This window comes from Varroa destructor, unplaced genomic scaffold (genome assembly GCF_002443255.2).
Source record: "Varroa destructor unplaced genomic scaffold, Vdes_3.0 BEIS01000002.1, whole genome shotgun sequence".
NCBI lineage: Eukaryota > Metazoa > Arthropoda > Arachnida > Mesostigmata > Varroidae > Varroa > Varroa destructor.
In genome coordinates, this window is record NW_019211455.1 from 58,157,157 (window position 1) to 58,184,861 (window position 27,705).

The window sequence follows — 27,705 nt, forward strand, 5'->3', positions numbered from 1 at the left end:
CGTAGCTTTCAACGACCCGTTTAAACCTTCCACTTTGCGGCAGAATAAGAATAATATTGACGAGGATCAACTCGCTTCGAGAATCCTGAGGCATAGCCTTGCCTTGGCGAATTTGGCGCCCGGATTGCATGGACGTACGTGTGAGTAAGTAATTAGTTGAGCTAGATTTAAGCAACTTTAAGCTCGTGTGAGGCATACAGAGATATGTCGGATCACGTTCGCCGTTCGAGGGCCATTTTCGAAAAGCCTAGTAGGACGATGCCATACGCATTAAGAAATAGAAGAGGCTATTGCTCTAATCGCAAATAGGTACTAGCGGAATTTTGTCTATTGCGAGACGTACCATCCCGGCTGCCTAGCGAATATTCTAGATTTAGTTCATGATATATTTTTCTATGTATTTTTTATACTTCGGCTAATATAAAAGGCGCCTTTTTTTAGCCATCCTAACAGAGTGAATGGAAAATCTGGTACAGGAAAGGTAGCCAACAAACGTACTTGTATTCTCATAATCCGCCTTTTGAATTTCATATATAGATTATGTTGCAATTGATTAAAAAGTTTTATAAAATAGATTTAATTAAGTATCGTTTTCTTGCTCGACGGTAGGACAAGCTAATAAACGCTTAGTTATAATCAAGTGACAGACACGTCCACAAACAAAAGACCAAATTAACTCTATCAGGACATATAAATAGGTTAAATATAACATTTCTTACTCAGCTGTTTCTTGGATAAAGGCGATATCTCATTTAACAGTTACATATATCTGTCTAGGGTCCTTTTGGCATTAACGGCTTAGAGTGTCCCGATTCAAAATGGAAGCCGCTAGCTCGTACTTCAGAGCTGTCCCTAACATGGTTTAGCGTGATAAGTAGTGCACTAGAGGCAACTGAGTGCAAAGTATTTTCGTGAGTGTAATTCTTTGATCTGCAACAGTGTCATTTTCGCGTCGCCTTGAACCTGTACCGTATCCCCCGAACGGTTTTAGTTAACCCAGACGACGGGATGAACGTGCTTAAAGCTCTCGTAAACTGGACTAGTTGTTCAAAGTTTTTTGGAGCTGTTCCGACCCTCCTGTCTAAGGGGCACTCACACGTTCGTACAAACACACGCCCACACACACACACACAGGTATTTAGATAAAGATGAGGATGGCATCGTAAGTGATGAAACCATACGACAGAGACGACGGTGGGCGTTAGAATATATCAGGCGAACGAAAATTCTTTGTTTTCCGCCGCCTGTGCGATTCGCACTGGCATTTGTGATTGGTTTGTAGCTCGTGGAGTGCCCCGCCCAAATGCACACCTCGAAGTGCCAGGGTACGGACCGTAAAATTAGACGCCCTGCATACAGGAGAACGGGACTTGCTAGACGCACGCTAGCATAAGGACAACCGGAAGCAGTCATGGGAGGAGCCATAATTTTGCAGCTACATTAGCGAAAGTGGGTTCTAGGCGGATTCTACCGATTTACGCTAGAAGACACAAGCACGTCCATGCCACGTATAATAACTACATAATGAGTCCGTTAACCATATGAGCTGTATCTCGATTAAAAGTAATCCAAAAAAGCGGGGAACACATACATCAAATGTGGTGTTTCTGGGTCATAATCAGATGCCAAATCTAAACTGCATTGCGAAAATCTGACGGCCGATCGTAGATAGAAAACACGCCTTCTTCCGATAAGGATTAGTACATTGCCCTTTATCAAGGCTCCTTTAGACCTGTGCTCGTATCACTCGGGCGCCTAGAATAGCTTTAATTTTCCATTACCGTTTCGATGACGCATACATTAGTGAAGCAGTTATCAGTTTGTTGGACTGACAGCATGGGCAAGATTGTAATTCATCAAAGATCGCGATCTCTGCAACGCTGGTGAAGAAACACGCACTTCTAAGCGAAGCAGCGCGTCATCACAGATATATCGAAACCTCTTTGTAGCAGTATCCCACCCCTATATTCGTGGGAGAGAGGCTTTCCTCTAACACGGAACGACCAGTTACAATGCAAGTAGAGAACAAAGAATCCAGCTACGTAGATAAACTAGTCGAACAGAATCGGCACTCTAACACACTGTGCGAAGACCTCTTGGCGACGAGTGGTCTCTCCTACACCACGTAGCATGCGAGCGCTACCTAAGTGGCTCTTTGTTGAGGATCTAGACTCGTGAAGGCAACATCGGTCTGCCAGCATTTCCGAACTCTTGCAAAGTCACCAGGAAGAGATCTTTGAAGTACTTTCTGCAAACTGAATACTACGGTTGTGGTATTCATGCTGGTTCTAGAATGAATCCATTGCCTATTCCAGTTGCGAAATCCCTCTTAGGAGCTCTGTACATTGCCATTAGCTGCGTCCTTTAGGTGGAATACATAGGCTTCGATAGTGAGATATTTTGTTTTGTCTTGCAGAACAAAAGTTAACAAGTGGCTCAGAAGTGTAAATACTGAAGAAATCTATTTTCGTTTTTAAATTGCACTAAAATTCAAAATTGTTGGGTACGACTTTGTGACGGTTAAGGATAAAGACTGTGTTTGAAGACAACCTGATTAAGTCGACATGCTTTTTTCCACTGCAACTTCCGCAACCAATCTTGGTGGTAAGTTTTTCATGGTTGATGAATACGTTTTTATCGTGCCATATATTAGATTCCTTCGAACAAGGTAATGTGTATAGATTTCACGCAAGTAAAGACTAGTACAAAATTTCTGCAAGAACTTTACAGCGTGAACTATCAGATGTAATCATTATGGCATATGAACTTGAACAAGAAAATCAAGGTAGATTCTAAATATTTGCTCCTGCATTCTACCAATTATTTAGCATGCACCCTCCTCGCTTCATATGGACATCTTTCAGACAACCAAGACTCCTCAGACCAAACTAACATTTTTTAAATTACGAATTAATTTTTCAAACCATTTCGGATACTGCACGAACATCAAATGTAATGAGGCACTTTGGCGGGGTATTAGGTTATTTAGCACAACATAGTGATAGCTTATCGACTTTTTTTTCACAAGCATAGCTCCTTTGATTTTAATTGAAAGAACTATTATCTGTTATTTAATGTTAATCTATTTGTTTTTCTGCAATGAAAGTCCATGAAGTGTCAAAAGGCAATTTTAATACCATGTGTCTATTTGAAGAAGTTGTCAAGAGTTTGAAATAACTGGCCACCTAGTGACTATATGGCCTCTTTAGTCTGAACTACCCAATATAAACACTATGACACATGCATATGAACAAAGCCTAGTGTATATGGTTAATGGTCGAAAATCTTTCGCGGTAATTCATGGATATTTTCCACCAAGATCCCTATGGTGTGAGGTTAAGCGTCGTCGAGCAATAGGCTTGGTTTAGTTCTGTCCTCTAACTTTGATTGCTTAATAGGAAGTTCGTTCGTAAATGTTGACAGTCCACTTCAACTTACGAGGACTCACGGGGTTGTAGAAGATTATAGAAGCACTACACCAGCAAAGAGGCAGTGTAGGATTTTTGTAGCTCTACAGCGGATATTCCGCTGTGACAACGGCATTCAACAGTCGATCTAACCTTCTGCGATTATCTCAGGCAGATCTGTTTCTCATCACAAGTCACCATTCAATGCGATAATAGGTACTTGATGCAACGCGTGAACAATGGGAATCAGGGGTTTCTATCTTCCCGCGTTTGATACGGAGTGTCGATGCGCGCGAGATTTTCCACCTGACTCACTCAAGTCGAAGATGTCATTCCTGAATTTTCTCGAGCGACGGCTGATAGTGTTTTCAGTAGTAGGTAGCGCACCGAATGCAAGGTTTATAAGACGCGTTACTTCCGCCGTTCTAGTTTCCAAATGAAACTCGTATTTGCGAGCTAGTCAAATACTCTAAATTGCCATGACTCACTGCAGCTAGCCTACTAAAAACCTGGGTGATCATATCCAAGCGAACGGTCTCAAATGCCGAAGACAAGTGAAAAAAGGGACGCATCCGAAAAATAAAAGTACAAATATCGCACAATGTTTTTATAATAACACTGTTTGTTATTACGAGATTAACACATTTCGTACTGAATGACCTTATAATTATGTCAAAGTTATCCTGAATATACGCAGCTCAGCAGGCACAGAACAATGGCAATTATAAGCTAAACTTATAATGAGCATTCCTAAGCTAGCCGTTCTCATAGATGTTACATCACCTTAGGATAGAGGAATCGATGCTGGCCTTCTATGGTTTCTTATTGTTTGAGAGACCGCAACTGATGCTCCATAAACAACTTCTGACACAAGTTGCATTGGATTATTTCGGTAGTACTTTATTTGATGTGAGAAACGCGCGTGATTCTCTCAACAGTATTCAATTGGATCTGAAATACGCCCGATTTAACTTGAGAAATACCCGTTTAAAAGTTACACTGACATGAATGCAATGAATCGTCTACATCAATCGAAGAAACAATAAGTTGCTATTTAAAAGTTACTTCAGACTAAGTTAAAATGTGTCCAAAGTTTCCCGGTTAATTCTCGTTTACAAAATCGAGATATTTTACACTTTTTTACTGGTTTAGCGCTTTACACGAAGAGCTAAATGGTCCTAGATAGCGTATCCTATGCGCAATCGCTTTATTCATTAAAGTTCATATAAAAATATGTGCACAATGTTAGCGGCAATTCATGCTGAGATAAGGGTATACCTTATCATTTTTGCCCCAGACCTGGCTATCAAGCACTCTAAGCAAAGGAAGAAAAAAAGCAACGTATCATTTTTCTTTGTTTCTTAATTTTTGAGTACTTCAAGTTACAGCCGACTCCGATGCAATAAGACAAATGAGAGACACTAACAGCACAGGTTCTTCAATCATAGCAACAACGATTTCCATAATTCATATATTATCGAACCAATCTTCTGATAGAGCAAAAAAAAACAAAAAACGAGAAAATATCAATCCGACTAAAAGCCGCCTCTCGTATTTAAGTCATATTCGAAAAGTAGAAGAAACTCGACGTTAAAGTTCAAAATGGTGCTTTCCGTATATAAGCCGAGGAGAAAAGGTCGCAAACATCAAGCACATTCTTAGTTCTCACGATTATAATTTTGATAAATCGTGTGCCTTATATATTCGGCTCAATACAGAGGATTTATATTTCCCTCACTGGCACTATTTAAGGACGAAATGCACAAATTGCATTTGTAGCAGTACCAGTCTCTGATGTGCATTATATATATCAGCCTGATATTAAGATGTCGCTATTTTACGAACGTGTTAATTCAAATACCGTTCTACCAAATATGACTTCGTTTTGAAGGGGATGTCGACGTAAACAATGCGCAGTCATAGGAATTCGAGCGAGGATAACCTATTATTCAGTCTCTTGACGAGCAACGAAACCTTATTACAATGCCTAACCCTGTTTTTGCCTAATATTTATGTTAGTGCCAGTTTCTTAAAGTTTACTAAAGATACAAAGAATATTTCAGTGAGACAAAATGAAAACTCTTTAATAGGGTGTAGGTTTAAAGGGCTCGAAAGTTCACCAAAACTTCGAAAAAAGCCACTTGTGAAGATTCTGGATTTTCGATGCTAACGTTAGTGGTGGTTTTATAGAGAAAAATAAGTATTGCCAATTGAGCTATTCAGAGCAGCGGTTGAGCTTGTTGGTCGTTTTGTACTCTTGTATTATTAGGACCCTTAGCCTTTTATTAATCTAATATATAATTCCTCGCATCGCGCCTATTTACAGGGCATTTTCGAGTCTACACATGCCAATGTTGCTTGACGCACAGTTACTATTCAAAAAAGGATTGCGGACCAAAGAAGGTTTATTATGAGGCCGATTCGTGAGCGATTTAGGTCCTCAATTGAAGCTGCGATCGAGGTGAAATGCATTGAATAAACGTGACTGTTTGAAATGAGACGTATATATATATATGTGTATACTTTGATTTTGAACAACCTCAGCCCTTCTTATATTAAAAGATTTCAACTGCTCATTAAGAGGCCTAACTAGCAATTAAAATTTGTGCATATAACTCACCAGAGAACGACATGACCCTGAGCGGTTCTGTAGGGAATTGCCCTTTGACGCCGACCGTGGCCCATGGAGCTCAAACGGGATCTCCATCTATCGAAATACAGCCTGCCCCAGGTCAGTGTGTTTATGACAATAAATCTTTTGACATTTTCTATTAACGAAAGTAAATATGAAAAATAATATGTTTATTATTGACCCGAAACACTAGGTAGATTGGACCACTCTTGAAAACTAAAAATCCTCTGTGTGACTTATTACATTGTTTAGAGATCAATTTATGAGTAAAAAACGGTCTCAATGTATCTCATGAAAACAACATATAATAATGACTTTCCTTAAGTGCCTATTAGCTATGCACCACTCTCCTTCACTATATATATATATATATATATATATATAGGAACAGCGAAGATATAAAGTATTTCTAGTTACTCTACTTATGAAAGTAAAGTACGACATTGGTCAATTTAGTGAAATGATTTCAGATATACACAAGTATAATGTGTGAGGTTGTCGAAAAATTATTGATGGTTTTTCTAGCTAGATGGTATGAAAGTTGCATAACATGCGAAAGTGGGTCTGTCGAGTGTATTTTGGATATTTATAAAAGATACTCCTCGTAATGGTTAATAGATTACGAAAAAAAAGTTACTAACAAAAGTAGAGAATGGCCAAAACATGACCATAATATCGCCAAAGCAAACAAATATCTATTAGTAAACAGAGATAGCTACTCGACGAATTCACGTGAAGGATTTATTCGATCGTATTTCCATCTGTAAAATTCTATATAAGCATAATGAAATTGAGCCACCTATGGAACTTGTTTACCACGGACGATGAGAAATTAACTAACTATATGCGGCAGTTACGCGAGGAAAAACGAAGTTCCCAATTCGTGGCAGAGCCCGGATTGAGGCCAAATGATGCCAATATTGGCAGGATTCCGACAGAAACGTCCATTGCGAGTTGCTGCTCCCCCCGTCTGGCAAACGATTGTTGTGGAACTCTAATGAAAGCATCTAACAGTGATACAACCGTTGGGGCAGTACTTCCCTGTATTTATTACTTGCGCTTTAACGGAGGGATGCAAAAATTACTTGTGATAATTTTTAGAATTACAGTCGCTCAATAGTGACGTAATGATAGTGCTACCAGAAAGAGATGGCTCAATTTAGCAATATTGTTTTCAACTTTTTTACACCTATATCGCTTTAAAAAAAATACTTGACGAAAAGAAAAAATGAAAGCTTATCGTTGCATGAAGAAGTGTACCACAAACATGGATACACAAGATTTTTTTAAAAATAGGTATTTAAATACATATCCTGAGAAAAAGGTTTGTTACATAACAAACCCGCAACCTTCCGTCGAGCCTATTTACTATTATTTAACTACGTCAAGTATAATAAATGCCCCACTAAGACGACCTAAAAAAATGTCGATATTTGAAACCCTCTGTCCGAAGTGGTCCAAAAATATTCATTTATATATAGAACAATGAAATCTTCCAAATAACTTCAGCTTAAAAATAATAAATAAAACGTTTCGTGTTGAAAGGTCGCAACAAAAGCGATAGCCGAATAGCTTAAAATAAATCACACAAGAATAGAGATTTATCATAGACCTAACTGAATTGGAATGGGCATGCTGAAGCTCAAGGGAACAATATCCCTTTCACTCTAGAGCATTTATTCGCGAGACAAGTAAGTGGCTTGTAGGCATCTGGAGGTTCTATTTACACATAAATCTGCTGATTTTGTTACATCATACGCTTATCTTCTGGTATTAATCTCATAGGTGGCTCAGGGTATAACCTCTTCTACAGCGCGCCGTCTGGTAGTGGTCCAACGGCAGAACAGCGTCTTGCATGTAAGTTTTCTTTATATTTTATTTATAACAAAGTGGCCTTGGTTTCTAAGTAATGATTTTGGCTAAAAGATATATTTATTTAGCTAGGAAACATTTTATGATTTTATGTCAATCTCTAGTCAATGCTCAAAATTTTAACCATTCAAGAAGTACTTTTTTGCAGCCGTTAGAAATGATCGAGAGCATCACCACCGCTTTCTATTCCCTTTAATACTAGCAGTTTTCGGTAGCCATATAATTGCTCAAATTGCCTTTTTGTTTAAGATTTAAATTACATTAACTTTAACTTTGTCATGACCTCCATCTGCATAAAAACTGTACACGGCTAGTTTATTTTACGAAGATATTGTGTCTGAAGTACGCCACTCAGCTATTGACTCCGAAACCCAGAATAATGGAAATCAGTATCCCAGAATCACGAAAAATCGATCATTTCCGACAACATAGTAGATCGAATTGAGTAAGTCAGTAGATTATCTCTTAGCATCTGACACAAAGACATCGAGCAGTGTGTCTGACTATGATGATTGACCCCGCACAGACCTCAAAGCCCTGCTCTCTTCGGTTAATTTCTACAGTCTTATTTCTGGTCGCATCGCGTTGGTCAAGCTGACCGCGAAACCGTGTGCAGAACTAGAGTAGCGTCCGAATAAATTTCTAGTCTTTTTTAGATTGACATTTAAGCCATCAAACGCTATTCTTTCTTCCATGACACGCCTGTGCACATCAACCTAGTTGTTTCAATGAAGCGCAAACTGGAAGGGATAATAGGTAACGATCAGAAAAAGAACCTTATAAAACCCTTAATAGCGTTCGCACCTTGATTCTTTACAAGGATGTGTCTCAAAAAAAAAAAATAAAGGCTTACAACACTTCATTCGCTTCATTTCGGTGATCAGCTTCGACAATGTAGTCAAAAAACTTAGCTTACTCCTTGGCTGGACCACGCTGTTATATATCTAAGGAGCACGTATCAAATCTGCGAAGTGCCTTCTCAATATTTGAGGCGTGTCGTAGCGTTCGTGTCGACAGGTAGAGATAAGTATAATGTAAGGACATATTGCTTATCTCGTCCTCCATAGGCTGATTTTAGACCCCTTCGAATGCTTGCTCGCATAGAACATCCACGATGGCCTGTAACAAGGAAGAATAGTTCTACTTTTGCCAACCACGCCGTAAAAATATTCTCTGTGTTTGCTATAATTTATTGGTTGTATTTGATCGGGTTCACTGCACTTTATTATTCCATATGCTTAAACAACTGAGTTTTCGAACTTCTGTGTGTTTCGAGTTTTATGCCTAAGACTGATATTTTCGTGTTCACCTCGTCGGTATTTTTATTCGTCCAGCCCATGTCCTTCCTAAGAAGTCTTGGCTTGATCCGCCAGTTTTTCGGGATTCAGCTAAACTTACCCGCTGCGCTTCGCGCAGATCTAGCATAGCAGTTCCGATGTTTGGCCTCGACAACTTTTGCTTTGTAGGAGTAATTACTTAGAAATTTTGCATCAAACTATAGATGAACATCGTTGAACTTACAAAAAGCCTATTATCATCAGGTGTGGCCCCTCACACAATATGGGACGCCAGTCCCCTTGGTAAAAAGTGAGTACTACAGTTTTAAGGCGAGTTTAGAAAAGATGCAATATTCCTGATAATAGTTGATATTCTACACTACTTCTTTCGATAGGTGGACTCATAATTGGTCGTATAATTTTACGATGCATGTTTGCGTATGATAATAATTAACAGCGCTTTTTATTCAGAATTGCTTATGCCGAGCACAGGTGATTTCATGTCTAAGTAAATAATCTTTACGCACCCGTAAATGTTTTTGTATTCAAGCTAACTATGCTTATTAGAATCTACTATTAGAAGAAATAGGTTCCTAAGCAAAAACATGAACTCTACTTCATGTTCAGAGGCTGCACCCGACGGTTCCCTGATACTACTAAAAATGTGTTATTGTATCTTCCAATGTGCTTATGTTATCATAATCGTTTTTATCTGCATTTATATATATATTTTTTGAATTTTTTGTTTAATAATAGAACATTTGAGTCTTCGAAATAGAAAAAATACTAAATAATTTAAAAAAGTTTCAATATGATATTGGTTTTTAGTATCAAGACTTGTGTCGGCTAGTTCAGGGGGACTAAGCAACAACCCTACGGGAACTCCGAGTGCACGTTCACGAAAACGTCGAATTCTTTTTAGTCAAGTTCAGGTATAACTAATAAATTGAGAGAATGTTACTGATCAGTCAACTGTTTTAATTCAATTAGAGGCAAATGATGGTTGAATTTATATAATACCATGATAAAGCATATATTAATATCTTTTAGATGTAAATAGCTTTTCGCCTATCAGTGCTAGCCTTTTGTTTAAATAAGCTAAATGATCTTGCATCACATTTGAATGTGCTACCAAAGATCCTCGAATTGGAACGACGGTTTCGCCAACAGCGATACCTCTCAGCACAGGAACGAGAACAGCTAGCCAGTATCATACAACTCACGCCGACTCAGGTTTGTACTTTTTCTTTATGTCATTATTATAGGCGCCTCCTATTATCCTATTGTCAATATTATTATGTCCTATTATCAATAGGAAATCTACTGAAAACGCCTAAGGTTCTGAAAACCAATTTTTTACACCATAAAATGAGCAGCGATTACCAGACGACACCGATAGTAGAATATTTTTCCAGAAAAATTAATTTTTTCTAGTTGTAACTATCCTGTATATTCTAGGCAGGTTGATTTAAGAAAAGCAATTTAGAGATTAACAGAGCTGTAGGGTAATGAAAATGTTACTAAATGCAAGCTAAAATCCAGAGTCAAATTTTATCTAGCAAAAGCTAAATGAGCTTTGATCATATTTTATTTCAGGTAAAAATCTGGTTTCAAAATCATCGCTATAAATGCAAGAGGATGGCTCGCGAAAAAATACTTAATATTGGCGGCCATAGTGACTCCAACACTCCTATGTCGCCGGTTTCTGCCACAGGATTACATCCACTGCCAGGAGCTTTGTCAACTCCTTTGCCGTATAATACGTCAGGTTCGAACTTATGTTAATAATACTGAAACGTTTTCGAGAGCCGTTATCGTTGTACTTCAATATGCATGATAGCACCCACTAGACATTCGATGAAATATACCTGTAGTACATAAGAATTCACGACTGTAAATAGAGACTTATTTACAATTGAATTTATCGTAATCCCTTATAATGAACCTTTTGCAATTTGTAAACGAAACGACTCCCAGTCTTAAAAATTCGAGAACAGCTCTTTATAGTTATGTTTTACGCCTTCTTGTGTTGGAAATCATATGTCCGTGGTCAATATCACAAACTTTAACGCCCTCTTGAGATTTGTATAAATGACGTTAACAGGACATAGTAGGCAATCAAAATTTGGTAGCTTTTTTTTTTTTTTTTTTTTTTACTAAAGCTTGCTCAGTGGAAACACTTCCCCTAAAATGTTGCGAACGATCATTTCTGAACTGTACAACTTAAAGACATGATTCTTGCTACTAAAAATACAGTTATGCAGTATCTGGTAATCCCACTACACTATGCCAGTTAAAGAAAGCCGGAGAAAAGCGCTGTTGTGTATCAGATTGTTATCTGGGTAATATTAAATATCCTATTGTCAAAGCCGTACTAGTTCGTCCTTCGAGAAATTTATCTAAATATAAATAACATTGCGTACTACCGAACGGGTAGTTGAGAATCTACTTTTATAAATTGCTTCATACAGTGGAAGGTCATTTTGACACAAAGTGCATACTGTTCCGTGTGTACAATCCAAAACACGATTCTTACCAAACGCTTCTTTGTCTATAGGTCAGCCTAGCGTGCTAGAGGAGAAAAAGTCTTTGGCGCTGATGCCCGTTTTGTTCAAAGATTTGCCACATTCAGGACAACAGTCAAAAGACAACACTGTTCTGAGGGATTCCAGAGATCCCAGAACTATCAGCGCTGCACCGTATGCTAGGACACCTATAACTGCACCACACGGTATGAAACAGCAGTGCATGTGCATAAAATCCAATCTCTCGTATTTTAATTACAAAATAACCCAAACATAGATTTATTTAATGTGACAAGTTTCTAAACAGTATTTGATTATTTGGAATTAAATATGATCAATGGATTAAGGTGTGTAAAAGACGTGTGTTTTATAAAAAGAGCATCCTATCTTGAATCCAGATCGAACCTCAACTTGCGTAATTTTGGCAACAAGGCGTAATTTTTTTTTTTTTGAACGGTTGAAATATTCATCCTTTGGTAAAAACAGTCAGGTCTTTGATCTATTCTTCTTGCCTTCAACAGTGGTCTGTGGGGCTTGTCTTTCTCCAAAAGTTTGAAGCTACCGAAGGATCACAACGCATTGTTTTCGAAAAGGTGTCCCAACATAATCGTGATGCTATCAGTTTCAGGTTTAGCGGATCACTCTGGAGGACTTCAATTTTATCCTCGAAGCGTGTTCTCTACAGGAGGTTCTAGCGCACTACCAAACAAAGAACCCCCAAATGCCTCTGCTGGACCAATGTTCGGTCATCATAAACACTGGTGATATGGAGCGCTATACTCGCTGACGAATTCTGAGCTTCGATTTTCAATTGCACGTTCAGTTACGTCAATTTCGGGCCACGATGTTATACAAAAGAGTTGACTTAACCAAAAGCATTATCCTCTTTAAAACGGCTTTGTGACGAAAATATTGCCACTATTACAGTTTATACAACTAGAAGATTTGATGGAATTTTTTTTTTCGTCGGGCATGTTGTTTGTCTAGTGAAAACCAACAAGGGAAATAACTAGTTTGTGAGATGAATCTAAAATACACAGGAACTTCGCGCATCTAAATCTTCATATCATATTGTGTCGCAAACAAGTGTGCCCAATACCTGTGGCAGAAAATACCGTATAACGGATTGAAGGCGTACATTAGTTTCTATAAAAGTGACATTTCGCAAAGTTAAGGGTGTTCCTAGTCGCAAACGGACGAAGTAAGTGCATCGTACTGCGTTGATTTGAACGTTCATTTGCCATTCGCTGGTTGGAACTCACACAAATTTCTACTGCAGAGTGCTGACTAATAACCTGCTACAGCAGCGCCATGTTTTGCTAATTACTAATAAATATTCCTCCGTAATAACCTGAAAAATATTGCTCGATAACGTTCCAAAGTCCAAAGTAATGGTACCTAACACTTTTTCAGAAATAAAACGTCTATTCGATTAAAAACATATTGAAAATTTGACAAAAATTTAAGGCTATAACATGTACATATTCTGAAGTATTGCACCTAAACGAGCCACAATCGTATTTTATTAACTTTCTAATTCTATCAAAATTTTTGGTTAGATAGACTTCTGTGTTCAGAATGATGACATTGTTAAATCTGTTAATGTTAAGTTAATGTGGAAGTAAGTATTTCACTTACTTTATGTATGCGTTTTAAAGCTACTGTTGAATAATTTATTGAGAAAAAGTAAAGATGTTCGATGAAAAAAAAATTATGCTCGCTTAAATATAGCTACCACTACGTATATTGTTAGGTAAAATGCTAAAATATCACGTTTTATCCATCTTTATTCACACGGTCTTGTGTACGACATCCCATGTTCACCTCTGATACATTCGTTTTTTTAAAAAATCCATGTAAAAACAGCAGGTCGACACATCCATATTAATAAGAACTTGGACATCATGTCTCGACGGCACAGGAAGTGCTTCGGAATGTTCGTATAAACACACACACTGTACATCAATTGTCAATCTGCCTGTGCTATTTACATGTCTATGTACACTTAATTACTGATCATTACATTATTGGGGAAAGCTGCATTTGAATAGCGAAAATTTTTCGAGAATGATAGAAATGCGCGTGCCGCATAAAAAAGTGCGATCAATGTACGCGTATAAAAAAAAAAAACCCTTATTTCGATATAAACACTATCTATAATCCGACAAAAAAAAAAAAAAAAAACTATCGGTATATGAAACTGGACGTCATTTATACTCAGCTGAACTTAAAATACCGTTGTTATACCATTAGCGTCAGATAATCAGTTTTCTGAAAATGTACTGCTCTGAAAGACGCCCTTTTGTAGAGCACGAAACCGTCGCTAAATTACGATGGGTTAATACCTTAGTAAGTACGTAATTTTGTAACGAAAATTCATGTTTTGTTCTTTTCGTAAATGTGTAGAAATTTATAATTAATTTCAGATTTTGCGGCGCGTAACACTACACAGATATCATCAAATTTGTATGACCGATTGGTCAGGTCCGCGAATACCTTAAAAAGTTTCGCTCGCAGAGTTGTTACTTGTTTTTGAATGTTTTATTCAAAAAAACGGCCTATCCAATATCGTAGGCACTCAACACATTAATGGCTCGAAAAATATCAGTGTCCTAAAAACGCTGAACATTATACTACGTAGGAAGTAAGAAATACAAGTTATCTTTCAGAATATTTACGTGTGTTTCCGTTGAAATAGAAATACATAAATCGGTCTAGCTCACCGTCTTTCGCGTAAACCTCAGGACATTTTATTTGTAATAAATATGCGTCCCTTCTCCTTTCAACTGCGATGTAAAAATGTGTTATCTTCTGCAAGTAACGAGCGTGACTAGATAAATTCATGGCCGCCGCCATTTCCGCAAGCTTATTTTCAGAGGGAGCCTTATGTTAACATGATGAGTAACTGTGGCTTTCCTTGTAAAATATTCTGTCCCCTATAGTCAACAGCATTAGGGCAAAGTTGCATTGTTATAAGAGTAAGTAAAGCGGTGACGGCGGACAGGGGTGACAGTTGCGTGAGTGTAAAGGGCAATAGAATCAACCGAACGCGTTCATGTCCGGACAGGACGATATTATGTTCACACAAAAACGAATATAATAACAAACTCGAATTTCTTTGATGCTGATGTTTCGGGTAGAGCGTGTCGCTATCGATTACGACACTGTATCTGTAGTTTTTTTTTTTTTTGTTTTCCATTTACAGGTTTGTAGGGCGAAGTTAGTTAATAGAACTCGACATGCTGTGCCGTGTGTCCACAAGTTAGCGTGTGCGCTGTGAATCACCTAATCCGTTTCTTGTATAAGTCGTCAGGGGGCGGCATCCGAGTCAGGCTTAGCCAGCTCAGATTGATAGTGTATACTCAGATGTAACTACCTAACTGGTTGTAAAAGTTGGCAAGTGTTCGAACAACTTGAGGCAACGTTAATCTCTCGCCGGGACAAGCAACCCAACACCGCTCCATAACCTCGAACCTGAAACGAGACACAGAAGTATTTGGTAGTTAATAACTAAAAAAAAAAAAGAACAAAAAAACAAAAAGATAAGGAGTCAATATCGTGGGATACACTCGTAAAAGTCATTTGCTAATGCAGCTATTATAGCGAACATCGATTAGGTCTTCCTTAAAGATTAAGATGAGACTAGTCTCCTGTTAACTTTCGCACCATTTAATTTCGAGGCATTATTGTAACTCTACTATGTTGTGTCGTTTCTTTATTGATTAGTGAACAATTTGGTACCAGGTACGTAGAGGACAAGAGTGTATAAACAGATAATATAGAAGGTAACCATAATATTAGTAATTATTATTGTAGATAGTAGAATTATCAAAAGTAACAATTGTCGTCTCTCTAATTGGCAATGAGATGCTTACAATTCGTCTGGACAATTGACAGGCTGAGCCAATCGATATCCACTGTTGAGGTAGTTCACCATCTCGAATGAGTCGATTTCCGCAAAGGGCTGTTGGCCGAGGGTGAGGAGCTCCCAAAGGGTGACTCCAAACATCCAGAGGTCGGACGCCGGTGTAAATTCTCGAATGTTTAATGATTCAATAGCTAGCCAAGCTACTGGCCGGTTTTCTCCATCGCCCAGGCAGTGATAATCATCTGGAAACAGGTCCCGTGACAGAGAATTATCCGCCAGCTTGACATGTAACCGCTCATCTAGCAGACAGTTGCGTGCAGCCACATCTTTATGGAGGAAGAATCTTCGGTGAAGGTACATGAGGCCTTCGGCGATCTGCACGCCCATATCAACGAGATCCTGCGTTGTGAGGCAATGGTGCCCACATTCCGTTTGTGAGAACTTGCTTCGCCGAAGAAACTGTTTCAAGTTTCCCTCTGCCATAGCTGGGTATATAAGAGCGGGTTGCCCTTCGAGATTGAGGCATGTCCCGAATACCGTAAGGACATTAGCATGGTTCATTCCGTAGAGCATCATGCCTTCCTGCATGAACATTTCAATCTGTCCGGCACTTGCCTGCTCCTTGACTGTTTTCACAAAAACAGGCTGTACATCTACAGCAGGAAACGTGCTCAGATGTGCGTAGTACACCCGGCCGAACGCACCTTCATTTAACAGCTCCACTAGCGTTAGACATGCTGAATCGACTGCGAGCTCATTGAGCTGTTCAGACAGCAAAGAGCTTCTGGACGCTGATATATCTTGTATTGTACTGTATTGCCCCGCTGAACTGTTCAAAGTGCCGACTGATTTAAGTGTCAGATGGCTCACAGCGGGCGGGGGCACCGGACTAGGTGCGAGAGGTGGACTGGCTTTACGGAAGGACGAATACGAGGCCACTGTCGAAGCCACTGGGCTGCCCACACGAAGCAGCCGCTGTCCCTGTTGCGGTGTAAGGTTCGATGACGTAATTACGCCATATCCTCCATTTTGGGTTTTTATCGTCGAACTCGCTGTTGTCCATTCATGGAAGTATTTATCGGCAGCTGCCTGAATAATGATATTGCCCTGTGTAGCCTGACGCATTTTCTTCGTCTTAACATAACAAACGGTCGTCGCAAGCATAAAGGCCATTGCCACGAATACCGCTGCTCCGCCCACTGCCAAAATCATCGGATTTCGGTCTCCCGATACCTGGACGGGCGTCGTGGCCGCATCTGAAAACATTTACCGAGAAATAACGATACACACACATGAATTACACGTAGATGAAGACATGTTCAAATTAATATAAACCATAGTTTCGTATACGGAATACCAATGTTTCTCTTTTTATGCTGTGCTTTTGCTTTACAAACAGTAGGTTATTCGTAGTAGTCCTTGAGCCGGTCAGGTGGCGTTGGGGGTTCGACGCCACCGTATACTAATACTTACCATTGGTCTTATATTATCAGCCAATGTGCAGTTATTATCATCCCCATTATCTACGCACCGACTGTGGGGCGATACCTAGTCGTAAATGTTATCCTGTCTAGCTGCAACCCAAGGTCCGAACAGACACTTGACAATGGCCTCGTTGCTCAAAAATTGCATTGCCATGTCTTGAGCAATATAACATGAAAGATACGGTGTCGTTTTCGGCCTGTATTAGGGTTTTGCCGCCTATGGTGTTTTATTTCCAAGCAGAGATTTTTTATTCGGACACACGTAAAAGCTGTAGGAGAACATAGATCTAAAGTAGTACTCGATAAAAAAATATCAACTGTTTAATTAAACAGAACGAGTTCTCCCCTCCTTGTTATCCTTTTTGATATCGTTGTCGTTGTTGCAAAAACGTGCTCATTCGTGTAATTCGATGGGAGTCGAGCACCAGTTTTTGTTTACCGAAGCAACGGGTAGAAAGAGCTGTGATCCGTCAAACAGGTCTGCCCAGAGTATTCCAGGAGGCGATCGTCTGAATGTTTAAATATTACTCATTTTGATATACGCTTTGTTTATCTGGATGAAACATTCTCTCGGATCGTGTTTACCCTGGGAGATTATTCGTGTGCTATGCTGCACTGACACTCAGCTGTAGCCCGTTGATTCATGGAAGTCATCAGAGCGAATGCGTATTTGCCCGCTATTTGTTTTTCTGTCTATTAGTCACTGCTCGAAATAGTGTGTTTTTAAACAGAGCAATAACAACCAATAGCTAACAGTCGAAAACGACAACTAAGTATGAGCTACATGAAAGTGTTTAACATTGTGTTTTCAATTAGTGTTGTCGATGGTATCTTTGGTCGTCCGAACTTGTTTGGCGATCAATAGAAGTAATATGCAAATATGGTAGTTACTTGTCAACTAGAAGGACGATTTAACTCGTGGACATACTTCCAACAAGCGTTCGACAACTAATTACGGTTAGATTAAGTAATTATAATGGCGGGGTAACTTGACTTAGCTTTGCATCGGCTTTATCTGCTCATTGTGAGTATATAGACTCATTAGGAACTTGTCACTCACGATTGTACATGGTACGGACGGGAAAACATTGGCACGCTATTCTAGCTCTATTATGATCACAATTATAATGTTAGATTAACTAAACTGATCTGGCATAAGAAAATACGGCTTGTAGTTACATACCCATAATCATGGTAGTGTTAGCGGAGTTTTTCCTGCTGGACGACAACAACACCGTTTTGTCAGATATTGAGTTTCCGCCTTTTCCAAGAATCAGTACCGTATTATTATCTTCGACCTCTGCGTCTTCACTGTCTTCCTCCATTTCATCGATATTTTCATCGTCATCGTCATCGACGGCTTGCGAAGGCTCAGTCGGGACCATTGTTATAACTTTTTCAATGAAACGTTCGTCTGTTGAAGCAATTTATAGAGCAATCTTTACAACGAGAGCATAGCGACTCTTTTCATCGTTTTGCCTCTAATGTCTGTGCACTGTTGCTGAATATAACAATCGTTCATACGGACGTATAAATACAACATTAGTCTATGGTGTAGTTTTTTTCATACATATACCTACTTTCCGACGCATCCTATATAACTCTTCTTAGATTTATAACCGTTTACAGTTAGGGTAAAAATGACACATTTTTGGTTAGCTTATAGAGAAAACGATATCATAATACATAATAAAATGCTGCATTTTACCTTTAAGGCAGACTTTTTTCCGGGGGATTTTTACGACCGTAATGCGACTGGGGTCTCCAGCACTGCTGACATTTACACTGATTGTAACTTTTACCTCTGCAGACTCGCGTCCCGTACACGGAAGACTGACTACAAACGTTGTTGGCGTTGCTGGCAGCTGACCTAAAAGGCATGATACGAAGACATTGTCGTGTACGATTCAGATTCAAATTTACTAAACATAGCCATAGTATATTGACTTAGTTATTTTCTATTGGAAACAGAAGTATTCATTCATGATGTATAACTTTGAAAACTTTAATGCATAGATAATCCTTGTGTATCCTCTTCCTCAAGTGCGACAGTAAGGCGTACTCTTGATTTCATATTCCTCCAAAAATCTGTACCGTATTTTCACCGGTTAAATAATACTATTATTCTTTATTATACCAGAAAATTTGCAATACATTTCGTGCGTAAAGTTACCAATGACTATGGGATGATTGAAGTCACCACACGTTCTTTTCATATAGAAAAACAACGGCGTTTAAAGAAGACCTGCTCGTGTGGTGTATAATTTTGTACTTTCTAATTATTTGGGTTATTACTGAGTATATCAGTTAGAGTGTCTTATAATTTGAAAAAAAAAGACATATTTCGATATTTAGTAAAAGAAAACGATTGTCCCAATTCCGACCTATAGTCGCGGGGTTTTGCCAAAATTTTTTGGTGGAAACTACAAGCATATTTGGCAATATGGGGACGGGCGTCAAATCAAGGCGTCAGCGTTGCCTAACAAGCGGGTTAATAGATCTGTTTAGTAATTCAGGGGCAATATACTTAAGTAAGTTTTCAACAAGTGTATGATCTTTTGGCTTCATGTGTATTCTTTATTCAGCAATATACCTCGAGATGGGATGTCCAATTTCGGCGGGTTCATTGCTTCCGGCCTATCCACTTGAATTTCAATTTTATAATTCAGTGTTTGCTGTTGTGACTTGAGGTTTTGCCAGCTGAACTCCACTGTATTGCCTTTCACAGGGACGCTAAATCGTAGCGCATACTCGTTCATTGCGCCGTCCCTAACATAGAATATATCCACATTGATACCTGCAATATAAACATACGTAGTAGAATTAGGACTCTTTTTTTTATTTTTCTATTTAGTAATTTTTCTTTAATTGTGTTAGTTTAATCGGTTTGATCATCAAACGTCGCCTTTCATCTGTCTGCTCATACTAGTCCACACAAAGCGAACATGTTTTGTGTTGGACGATTAGTGTACAGATCAAACGTCGTAGCTGGGTCGCTAGCGTTGGAATGTACAATCTTGGCTAAACATCAAACAACTTTAGTGCTTCATACCTCCATTTGGACACAGGAATGTTGCAGACCTGGCGTTCATTTACCAAGACAGGCTTTTAGCTCGTTCGCAACGATACACCTCGTACCAGCGTGAATAACGTCCTCTTTTGTCAGAACTAGCACAGCCCGCAAAGCTCTACGCACACGTCCGACGGTAACGATTTCTCAGGTCTTAAACCCGGTGGCAAGTGATCAAATACAATTCAAACATAGGCTCCTTTTTTTCCAGCCTTTCTTGACTTGGAGTTAAGCTCACTGCTGTCCAATGAGCCTCGTCTACCCATAGCTTCCGCAAATGGGGCGACCAGCAAAGACCAACGAGACTTTACAAGCGACCCCCTAGAGGAATAGCCATTATATAGTATTGCGCCGTGCGGAAGGAGCAGTAGAACAGGCAAATAACTTGGCCATACGCCAGTCTGCGATGTAAGACCGCAGCACCGGTGGGCATGTCCCACCGTCGCCGCCCATTATCCATGGCACAACGCCACAGTGTTGGAGGTTCTCCTCCTGTCCTGCCTTTCCTCTCTATCCTTCTCTAGCACAGTTCTACGCTAGCAAAAGGGGAGCACTAGCAGCGCTCGTCTTTGACCCCCTGGTCGGTTATACGCGAGTCGTGACGGCGCTGGTAGTGGTCTCTTTTTCATGCTCGTGTAACAATACTCTCTTCACTGCGCTACTTCTCTCCGCTGTGCAATGCCTGAAGCATTGCCTCGTTTCCCATTTCGGCAGTCGCCTTATGGCCCCTGCGGGCAGTCCCGGTCAGTCTCGTCGGACCCCATTGTATATAGGTGGCAGAACGGATCGCATAAGGTGGGGGCAGGCCAATGTGGCCTGTGGCTCTTCATCTCGATCATTGCAGTTTCCATCCTGTTTGACCTCCTGATAACAACACCGACAAAGCAGCAATACACGAGTAGCTATGATACACAAGCAAGGCATGGTGCAGGCGAACAACCTACGCCAACTAGCCGAGATCTGAGGCCCCCTGACGACCGGCAATTCTTTATCCGGAGCCCAATTGCACTCGTCCCCTAAAAAACATGTACATCACAATGTTCCATTTGTTGCAGCACGCAATAATATAGCCGGAGTAAGTGCAACGAAAGAAAAAACGAGCTTATCCTGCACTGCACATTAGGCATAACACCATCATATACGAACGGACGGACGAGCGTGAAACCTGGTGGTACTGATGGAGGCTCACATCCAACGTTCAGTCTAGTCGCAAACAGACCGATTTCGACAGGACACAGGCGAGGCCCGCCCATGTTACTGCTGGTGCCTATTCCTTGGCCTGCTCCATGCCTCTCCCACTTCGTCCACAGCCACGAAGAACTGCCTTTCAATTGAAGTTATACTTGCTGCAATGTCGCTGACTACAATAGAATCCCACTCTTCACGTAAGCATCGTCGACAGGTCAAGCGAACCGCTTTTTCACTTGTCTCACCTTGTTGACTCTACGACAAGACTCTTTGAAGAGCATATTTCATGTAAGCTTCTCGGGCCCACGTCTGTGGTTCCGCGGAACTAACAGGGACTTTTGTTAGATATCTAGCTATTATGCCATCTTACTATTCTCAAAGGCCTTACGATGCAAAAGTGGGGATGCAGCGCTAAGGGCTGGATCGGTAAAGTGGTGAAGTGTGAAATTGAGGCCAGGGGAGCGAATCAGAGGCGGGTAGTATAGGGCAAAAGTGACAGCAGAGATACTGTGCACCGTACCGCGCTTCTAGAGGGAGAAGAGCGTTGAGAGCCCATTTCGACAGAGAGAGCAGAGGAGAACGTTCAATGAAAGCGCATTCGTTGAGGGGTTTGACAAGTCGGGCCTTGGCTGTGTGTGAGTGAGAACGCGTCGTTGTTGGAAGCTTGGTTGTATATATAGACACGGTGGTCGCAATAGCCTGCCCCCTCGTTGCTTCAGATGTTCCGAAGATGAAGGTGTCGCGATCAGCTGAACACATAGCTCAATAACATCGATGTTCTGTGCGGCGATGTTACTTTGCAGTGCGACGCTGTCCTTCAATATACTCGTTTCCGTTACAAAGATAACCACATGGTTCAGTTTACAGCCAAAATCTAGCCCACTTTTGAACACACCTATCCTAAGAACTATACTAGCCCTAGTTATGTTTCATACGTATCTGTGTTAACCACAGAACGCCGCAAGTGAAAACCATGGGTGTCTGACAAGTACATTGAAGCCGGTCTAGAGTCGATATGAAATATGGAACGAACTCCATCGTTTGAAAATGGGATATCAGCGCCTGGCTGTACTGCATCGCTAGTGTAGTTCGCCACTACTCGCCAGTTTAGATTTTCATTTGGTGGTCGATGTTACCACTAAAATTTAGGGTCCAAGGCTATGCTGAGTAGAACCACCTTTTTTAGAAGGTACGGGCTGCTCCTGCCCGTTAAGATACCGTATGAAAGCACAGATTGCTGATCTTATATTTGTATGCTTATACTATACATAATTAATAGGGGCGGTATGATGATTCCGGACATACGAAAAATAAGAATACGGCAGCACTGGCAGATACGAGCTGAAGTCGATGTAGAGAACTCTTGGAGAGGCAGCGGCTAGGCAGTACCGAATACACTTCGTCAATGTCACACTTGTATGATGATCGCATCCACCATTAGTAGGGGACGCCGCACGGGAACCATATCAGTAGCTTCCGTCAATAAGAGATTCAAGGAGTTGTGACCAAGCTACCACCTCGCACGCATTTCCACCTTCAAAAGAACCTTGTGTTGCCGTCGTATTTTGCCGTTCCCTTTCTGTTTTCTCTTTTCAGAGGGAAAGAGAGAGAACAATACGTTGATCATATCAAAGCGATAACTTCACGTAACGCATGTCACTGTATAGCGGTAGTGACGTTTTCCTGAGCCCAATAATGCTCGTTTGGCCCAATCCAATGAACTGGGCTTACTGCGAAATGTACACAAACAACTGGCCTCTGCACTCCTACACTCTTTTTTTCTAAAAGGAGCTCGCCTGACACCACTATGATGAAGAACGCCTATGAGTGGTACGTATTTGTTCGATACGTGACATAATGGCACTTCGGCGAGGTATGTTTTTAGTTGGCATCTGAGTTACCTAAATTAAATGGTTCCAATCTAAGAAAGGATTATTGGCGCAATTATGCTGACTTATTTCAAACGATGCCAAGTATATATATATATATATATATATGTATATAGCATTACGAATTATACGTATATATATACGTATAGCATTACGAAGGTAATATTCATGCAATACGAATTTCCTGTTAAAAGAACAAGCCTTTCAGAATTATCGGACAAGCCCTTTATTCCATATGTGCTGTTGAGGTATATATATAGTTTTGTTCGGCATACGTCGGAATAGCTTCGTTGTGCTGTGTTCGTTAAAGCATCCTTGTCTTGCAATATCCTTGGAAGCCGCATCGACTGCGGTCCAGGAGGATAACGCCTTACATGTTAGTTATTATGGTCCCCATCATTATTAATATTATTATAATTTTGTGACGACTGAACTTACACATTATGACTTTAGAGGCTCATAATGACTAAGAAGTTATATTAATTATTAAGCTTAAGGAATATGTTTCTGTCTTTCAAACTGCGGCCAAAATACAAGATAGAACTCACCTAATATAGAAGTTTTTCTCATTGAAATGCACCTAAGTTGCTGTAGGCGACACGTCGATAGACGTGTACTTGATCTAAACTCTCAGCACTAAAGACAAACGTTTGGATCTCATTAATACTTTAGCCAAGCTCTTTTTACTTCATAGAGATCAATCATTGTGACTCACTATCTCATGTAAATATATTTGAATGTCTGAAAGCTTCTGCGATAACATACATAGAGAGGACGTTGGCAATTCTTGCTATGAATAGCATGATCCCTTCAAGCGTCCTCCTATAGGTGGGCAATAAACCATTGACTAGCGGTGAATCTATTAATTTCGTTCCTATCTAGCTGTATTGATTTCATTTGCCCTTTGGGGCATATTCTATCGCAATTAAGGATCGGTTCGACTGTGCAATGCTTTTCTGCACAGTTCAGTCAAAGTCATTCAAAACACGACTGGCTCTCTTCATTTCTATTGCTTTCGGCGTTGTTGGCTCATATCACACGCCAAAGGAGACGTTTCCTTATCGCTGTTCAACACTCAACAGACCGACAAAAACGAGAGAAGCGACTTGTCTCCGTTCTCCAACAGTCCCATGCTCAGACGCCATCGCTGTCTTCACTGCTCCTGCTGAAGAAAGACTAATATTGGGGCGTTTTTCTTCCAAGGCGTTGCTCCCTTATGAGTCCCCGGGCGAGCAGCGATCTCCTTTCCATGCAAGCGACATTCGCTTGTGATATCAATAACAAAACATCACTAAAGAGAGAGGGGGGTTTGTAGCATGGCAATGCGGCTGGCGTGTTCAATGCCTGCGCTCGTATCTCGAGCTTCTCGGCGCTTGCTGCAGACTAGACAGACTGACACCTCCAGCTCATGCAGATCGCAAGTTCCGTTAACACTAGACCGTTCTTACTTTGTTCCCTGTTGACGCGCTTTCTTTTGCCCATTCGGTGCGTGCAGCTGCCGGCCTCCTCGAGACTGCAAGAGCTTTGCGCATAGTCCAGCCATCACTGCCGCGGCAACGAGCCGTCCGAAAAAAGGATTCAATGACAAGGCAAGGGCAGAATTATGTGCTACGAACTTGACTTGGGCTGAGTTCGCTTGGAAGGAGAAAACGGAACGCGGGACAACGGTGGCGGCATGGAGTGGTTCGGGGGGATTAAAGAGAATGAAAGAGGCAATTTCTCAGGCGTTTTCTTTGCTGCTTCCTAGTGGCCTTTCGCTGCTCGCATCCGTCGTTGATCCCAAGACAGCGGAGACGGTAACGAGGGTGGCTAGGCCGACAGCAGTGACGGTCGTGGGCAGGCAGCAACGCTTTCCTTTTTGCTTCCTTCCGACTACTGAAGCGCAGGCGGACGCGGAGACAAGCTCGTTCTAGCTGTCCCGCCTGCCTTTCTTTGACGTTTCATCGCGTCTCGTCGCTTCCGTCGTTCATTCCCGTTGCCCACTTGGGCCCTTGCAGCTACATTTCTTAAAGAATTGGTTCGCTTTTGCCACTACGCAGGCCCCACCATATCCCAGAGCGCCCCTTCACTAGCTCAGGCCAGGCCAGCTTTTTACTATTAACGTTAAAAACGTTTCCCGTCAGCCAGACAAACGCGTTGCGATGTCCCGAGTCTTTCAGCAGCTGAGCTCGTCGCAGGCTGTGGCGTTTCCTGACGACTTCTTGGCGCATTCTTCTACAGTGGTGGCAACAACAATTGCGAGAAACGAGTTGTAATGGTGATTCTGTGAAAAGCGGAAGCCAAGCAGCGGTTGCAAGAAGCATGTCTGCTCCTGCAGCAGGACCGGGTTGAGTTTGGAACGGAAAGACGGGGGGCGCGTTAGATGCGTTTAAGGGGATCTGCGCAATAGCAGTAGCGATAGTCCCAATAATGCAGGGTGAAGGTCTGCTTATACAAGAATAAAAGACAAGGTTCGTAGGAATGGTGGAACTGTATGCAGACAAGCAGAAAGATTTTCATTTTTTGATTGATTCGATTGCCTGGGAAAAGTTCTATGAAAAAATGCAACAATATCTGCCTGCCTTATATAAAAGTAACAACAGTTTTTATTTAACATTTTAACGTGTGGGCTTACTTTAAGGTCTCTCGAATCACAAAATTCGTTCGGTTATCTCGGCGTTTACTTACTACAACGGACTATTTTGTGTATATTTTTACTTATTATGTTATGCAAATTTTATATGTGTATATATAACACATTATATCAAAACTGCAATTTATTATTTATTTCAATTTTCTTTTTACGTTGCGCAACTATTTTCTCTGGCCAAGTTAGTCATGCTTTCATACACTGTAGAAAAACGACGCGTTTAGGTCGTGGCTTGGCCATCTTCTCTCTAGTAGTCATATGGCATTATTACAGCATACTGGTAGTGGTGGCGACTTTACTGGCGCCTATCGTTCTGTCCTAAAAGCTCACTCTCACATGTCTATTGGGCGACCAGCGACAACAGCCGTTAACGGGGCAACCTTATACCGCAAACTTACATGACCTACCTTACCTCCTCCCATTTACCATTCCTTTCCCAACCCAGAAGTAACTATTCTTTGGGTCGTCGTTGCACCCCCACTTAATTCATCTGCTCTACAGCATGTGAACGTCAACCTGGATAACCGCGCTCGACATTATCCACGACATTACTGTCGAGCTTCCTCTCCCACAAACTAGAGACAGGCCATTTCGCTGGGTCTTCAACTGGGATGAGCCCTCTTCCACCCTACGAAATGGCCAAAATAGCGACCTACCTAGAAGCTCAAACATGACCCAAGGATCCCTATCTGGTAGTAGTGGGCATTGAGGACTCGTGCAGATCTCCGCTCTGCTGCAGATTATATGAGTAGAAATAGAACGAATGACGTTTATGCTGTTGACGGTAGCGTGCCACCGTCCTGGTGCCTTGTATCAAAGGAGCAGAATGCACGGGGAAGGTGATACATACCGAAGGCTACAATGGGTCCGTGTCTTTCACTCGTCCTACCACCACAGCTTTTGTCACTTCGTTCGTTTTTTACATGTCGAGGTATTTACCTGACATAAAACACAATGTAATTATAATACGCATTATATATATATATATATATATATATATATATATATATCATATGTCGTACCTCACATAATGTTCCTGCTGTTGGTCATAGCAGGAGCTTTTTTGAGGTAAGTACGCGAAACGTTCGGCTTAAGAAAGTGTGTGCAATGATCAAAAAATAGACTTTTCTTCAACTGGCGCCTATCTCCCTCAGCTTGCGACCTGTCTTTGTAAGCACAAATGCAACACACGCAGGCGTCAACATACCTACCAACTGTGTACTCACTAGAGAGAAAGGCACACAAACTGTAACGGCACCAAGTAATACCGCCTGCCTGAAGACGTAAGCTCAGGTTTTGGATCTGGCTATTCTAGGGAAACTGGTCGCACTTTCACACGTAGCGGCGCTAAACTGCCGACTGCCAGCCAACCATCTGCTGTGGTGTGCCTGCCTGTACGCTTTGCGCTGCAACAATATCGCTATCTCTCAATGTATCTCCTTTTTTGCACGGGCTCTGTTCGCTCGTGGAGAGATGACACTTGTGGGTAGGACGCTCGCGGCAGGAACAACAGCACGGCTGAAGGAAGAAAAGTGGTGAAAACAGAACCGAGCCCAAAAGCGAACAGAATGGGCTCCTGAGAAAAGATAGCGAGGGGCTGTGGTAGTTCAGAAGAAACTCCCTCAGGGCTGGGCAGAGATACAGGGGGCACGTAAAGAAGCATCGGACACTCGACTCAACGAACGGGAACGAAGGGGACGACAGTAACGGTTTTTTGTTCTTGATTTTTTGCGGCAAATTTCTTACTGCCACTGTCGATTCCACCCGACCAAATACTGTACCATGACGTGGAGTAGAGACCCGATGGTGGCTGGTCGTTATAATGCCGCGCGATATGTGGCTACGTGTGCAATGTGTAATGTTA

General features: G+C 41.0%; 2 protein-coding genes across 12 annotated transcripts in view; one reads left to right on the forward strand and one right to left on the reverse strand.

Annotated features, from left to right (window-relative positions):
• Positions 1 to 4: 4 nt before the first annotated feature.
• On the forward strand, positions 5 to 13,851 carry LOC111244929 (homeobox protein Nkx-2.8-like). 4 transcript variants are annotated; one of them, XM_022792526.2, is made up of 9 exons: positions 5 to 144; positions 5,734 to 5,868; positions 6,031 to 6,138; positions 7,825 to 7,896; positions 10,017 to 10,120; positions 10,326 to 10,421; positions 10,785 to 10,956; positions 11,746 to 11,919; positions 12,336 to 13,851. In XM_022792526.2, exons 3-9 carry the CDS (start codon positions 6,039 to 6,041, stop codon positions 12,476 to 12,478), a joined length of 861 nt encoding a protein of 286 aa, XP_022648261.1. In that variant the 5' UTR covers positions 5 to 144; positions 5,734 to 5,868; positions 6,031 to 6,038; the 3' UTR covers positions 12,479 to 13,851. The 4 variants fall into 4 exon arrangements, with proteins under 4 accessions (XP_022648261.1, XP_022648266.1, XP_022648260.1 ...); XM_022792531.2 differs by having other exon boundaries at positions 12,342 to 13,851; XM_022792525.2 differs by having other exon boundaries at positions 6 to 140.
• LOC111244928 (inactive tyrosine-protein kinase RYK-like) overlaps positions 13,483 to 27,705 on the reverse strand; it is an 89,096-nt gene continuing 74,873 nt past the window's right edge. For all 8 annotated transcript variants that reach the window (XM_086979561.1, XM_086979562.1, XM_086979560.1 and 5 more), the window contains 5 exons: positions 19,659 to 19,862; positions 18,774 to 18,935; positions 18,249 to 18,479; positions 15,589 to 16,837; positions 13,483 to 15,187 (listed from right to left, as the gene is read on the reverse strand). In XM_086979561.1, the coding sequence (XP_086835687.1) occupies positions 15,076 to 15,187; positions 15,589 to 16,837; positions 18,249 to 18,479; positions 18,774 to 18,935; positions 19,659 to 19,862 (1,958 nt within the window). In that variant the 3' untranslated portion in view covers positions 13,483 to 15,075. The remainder of the gene's footprint in view (positions 15,188 to 15,588; positions 16,838 to 18,248; positions 18,480 to 18,773; positions 18,936 to 19,658; positions 19,863 to 27,705) is intronic.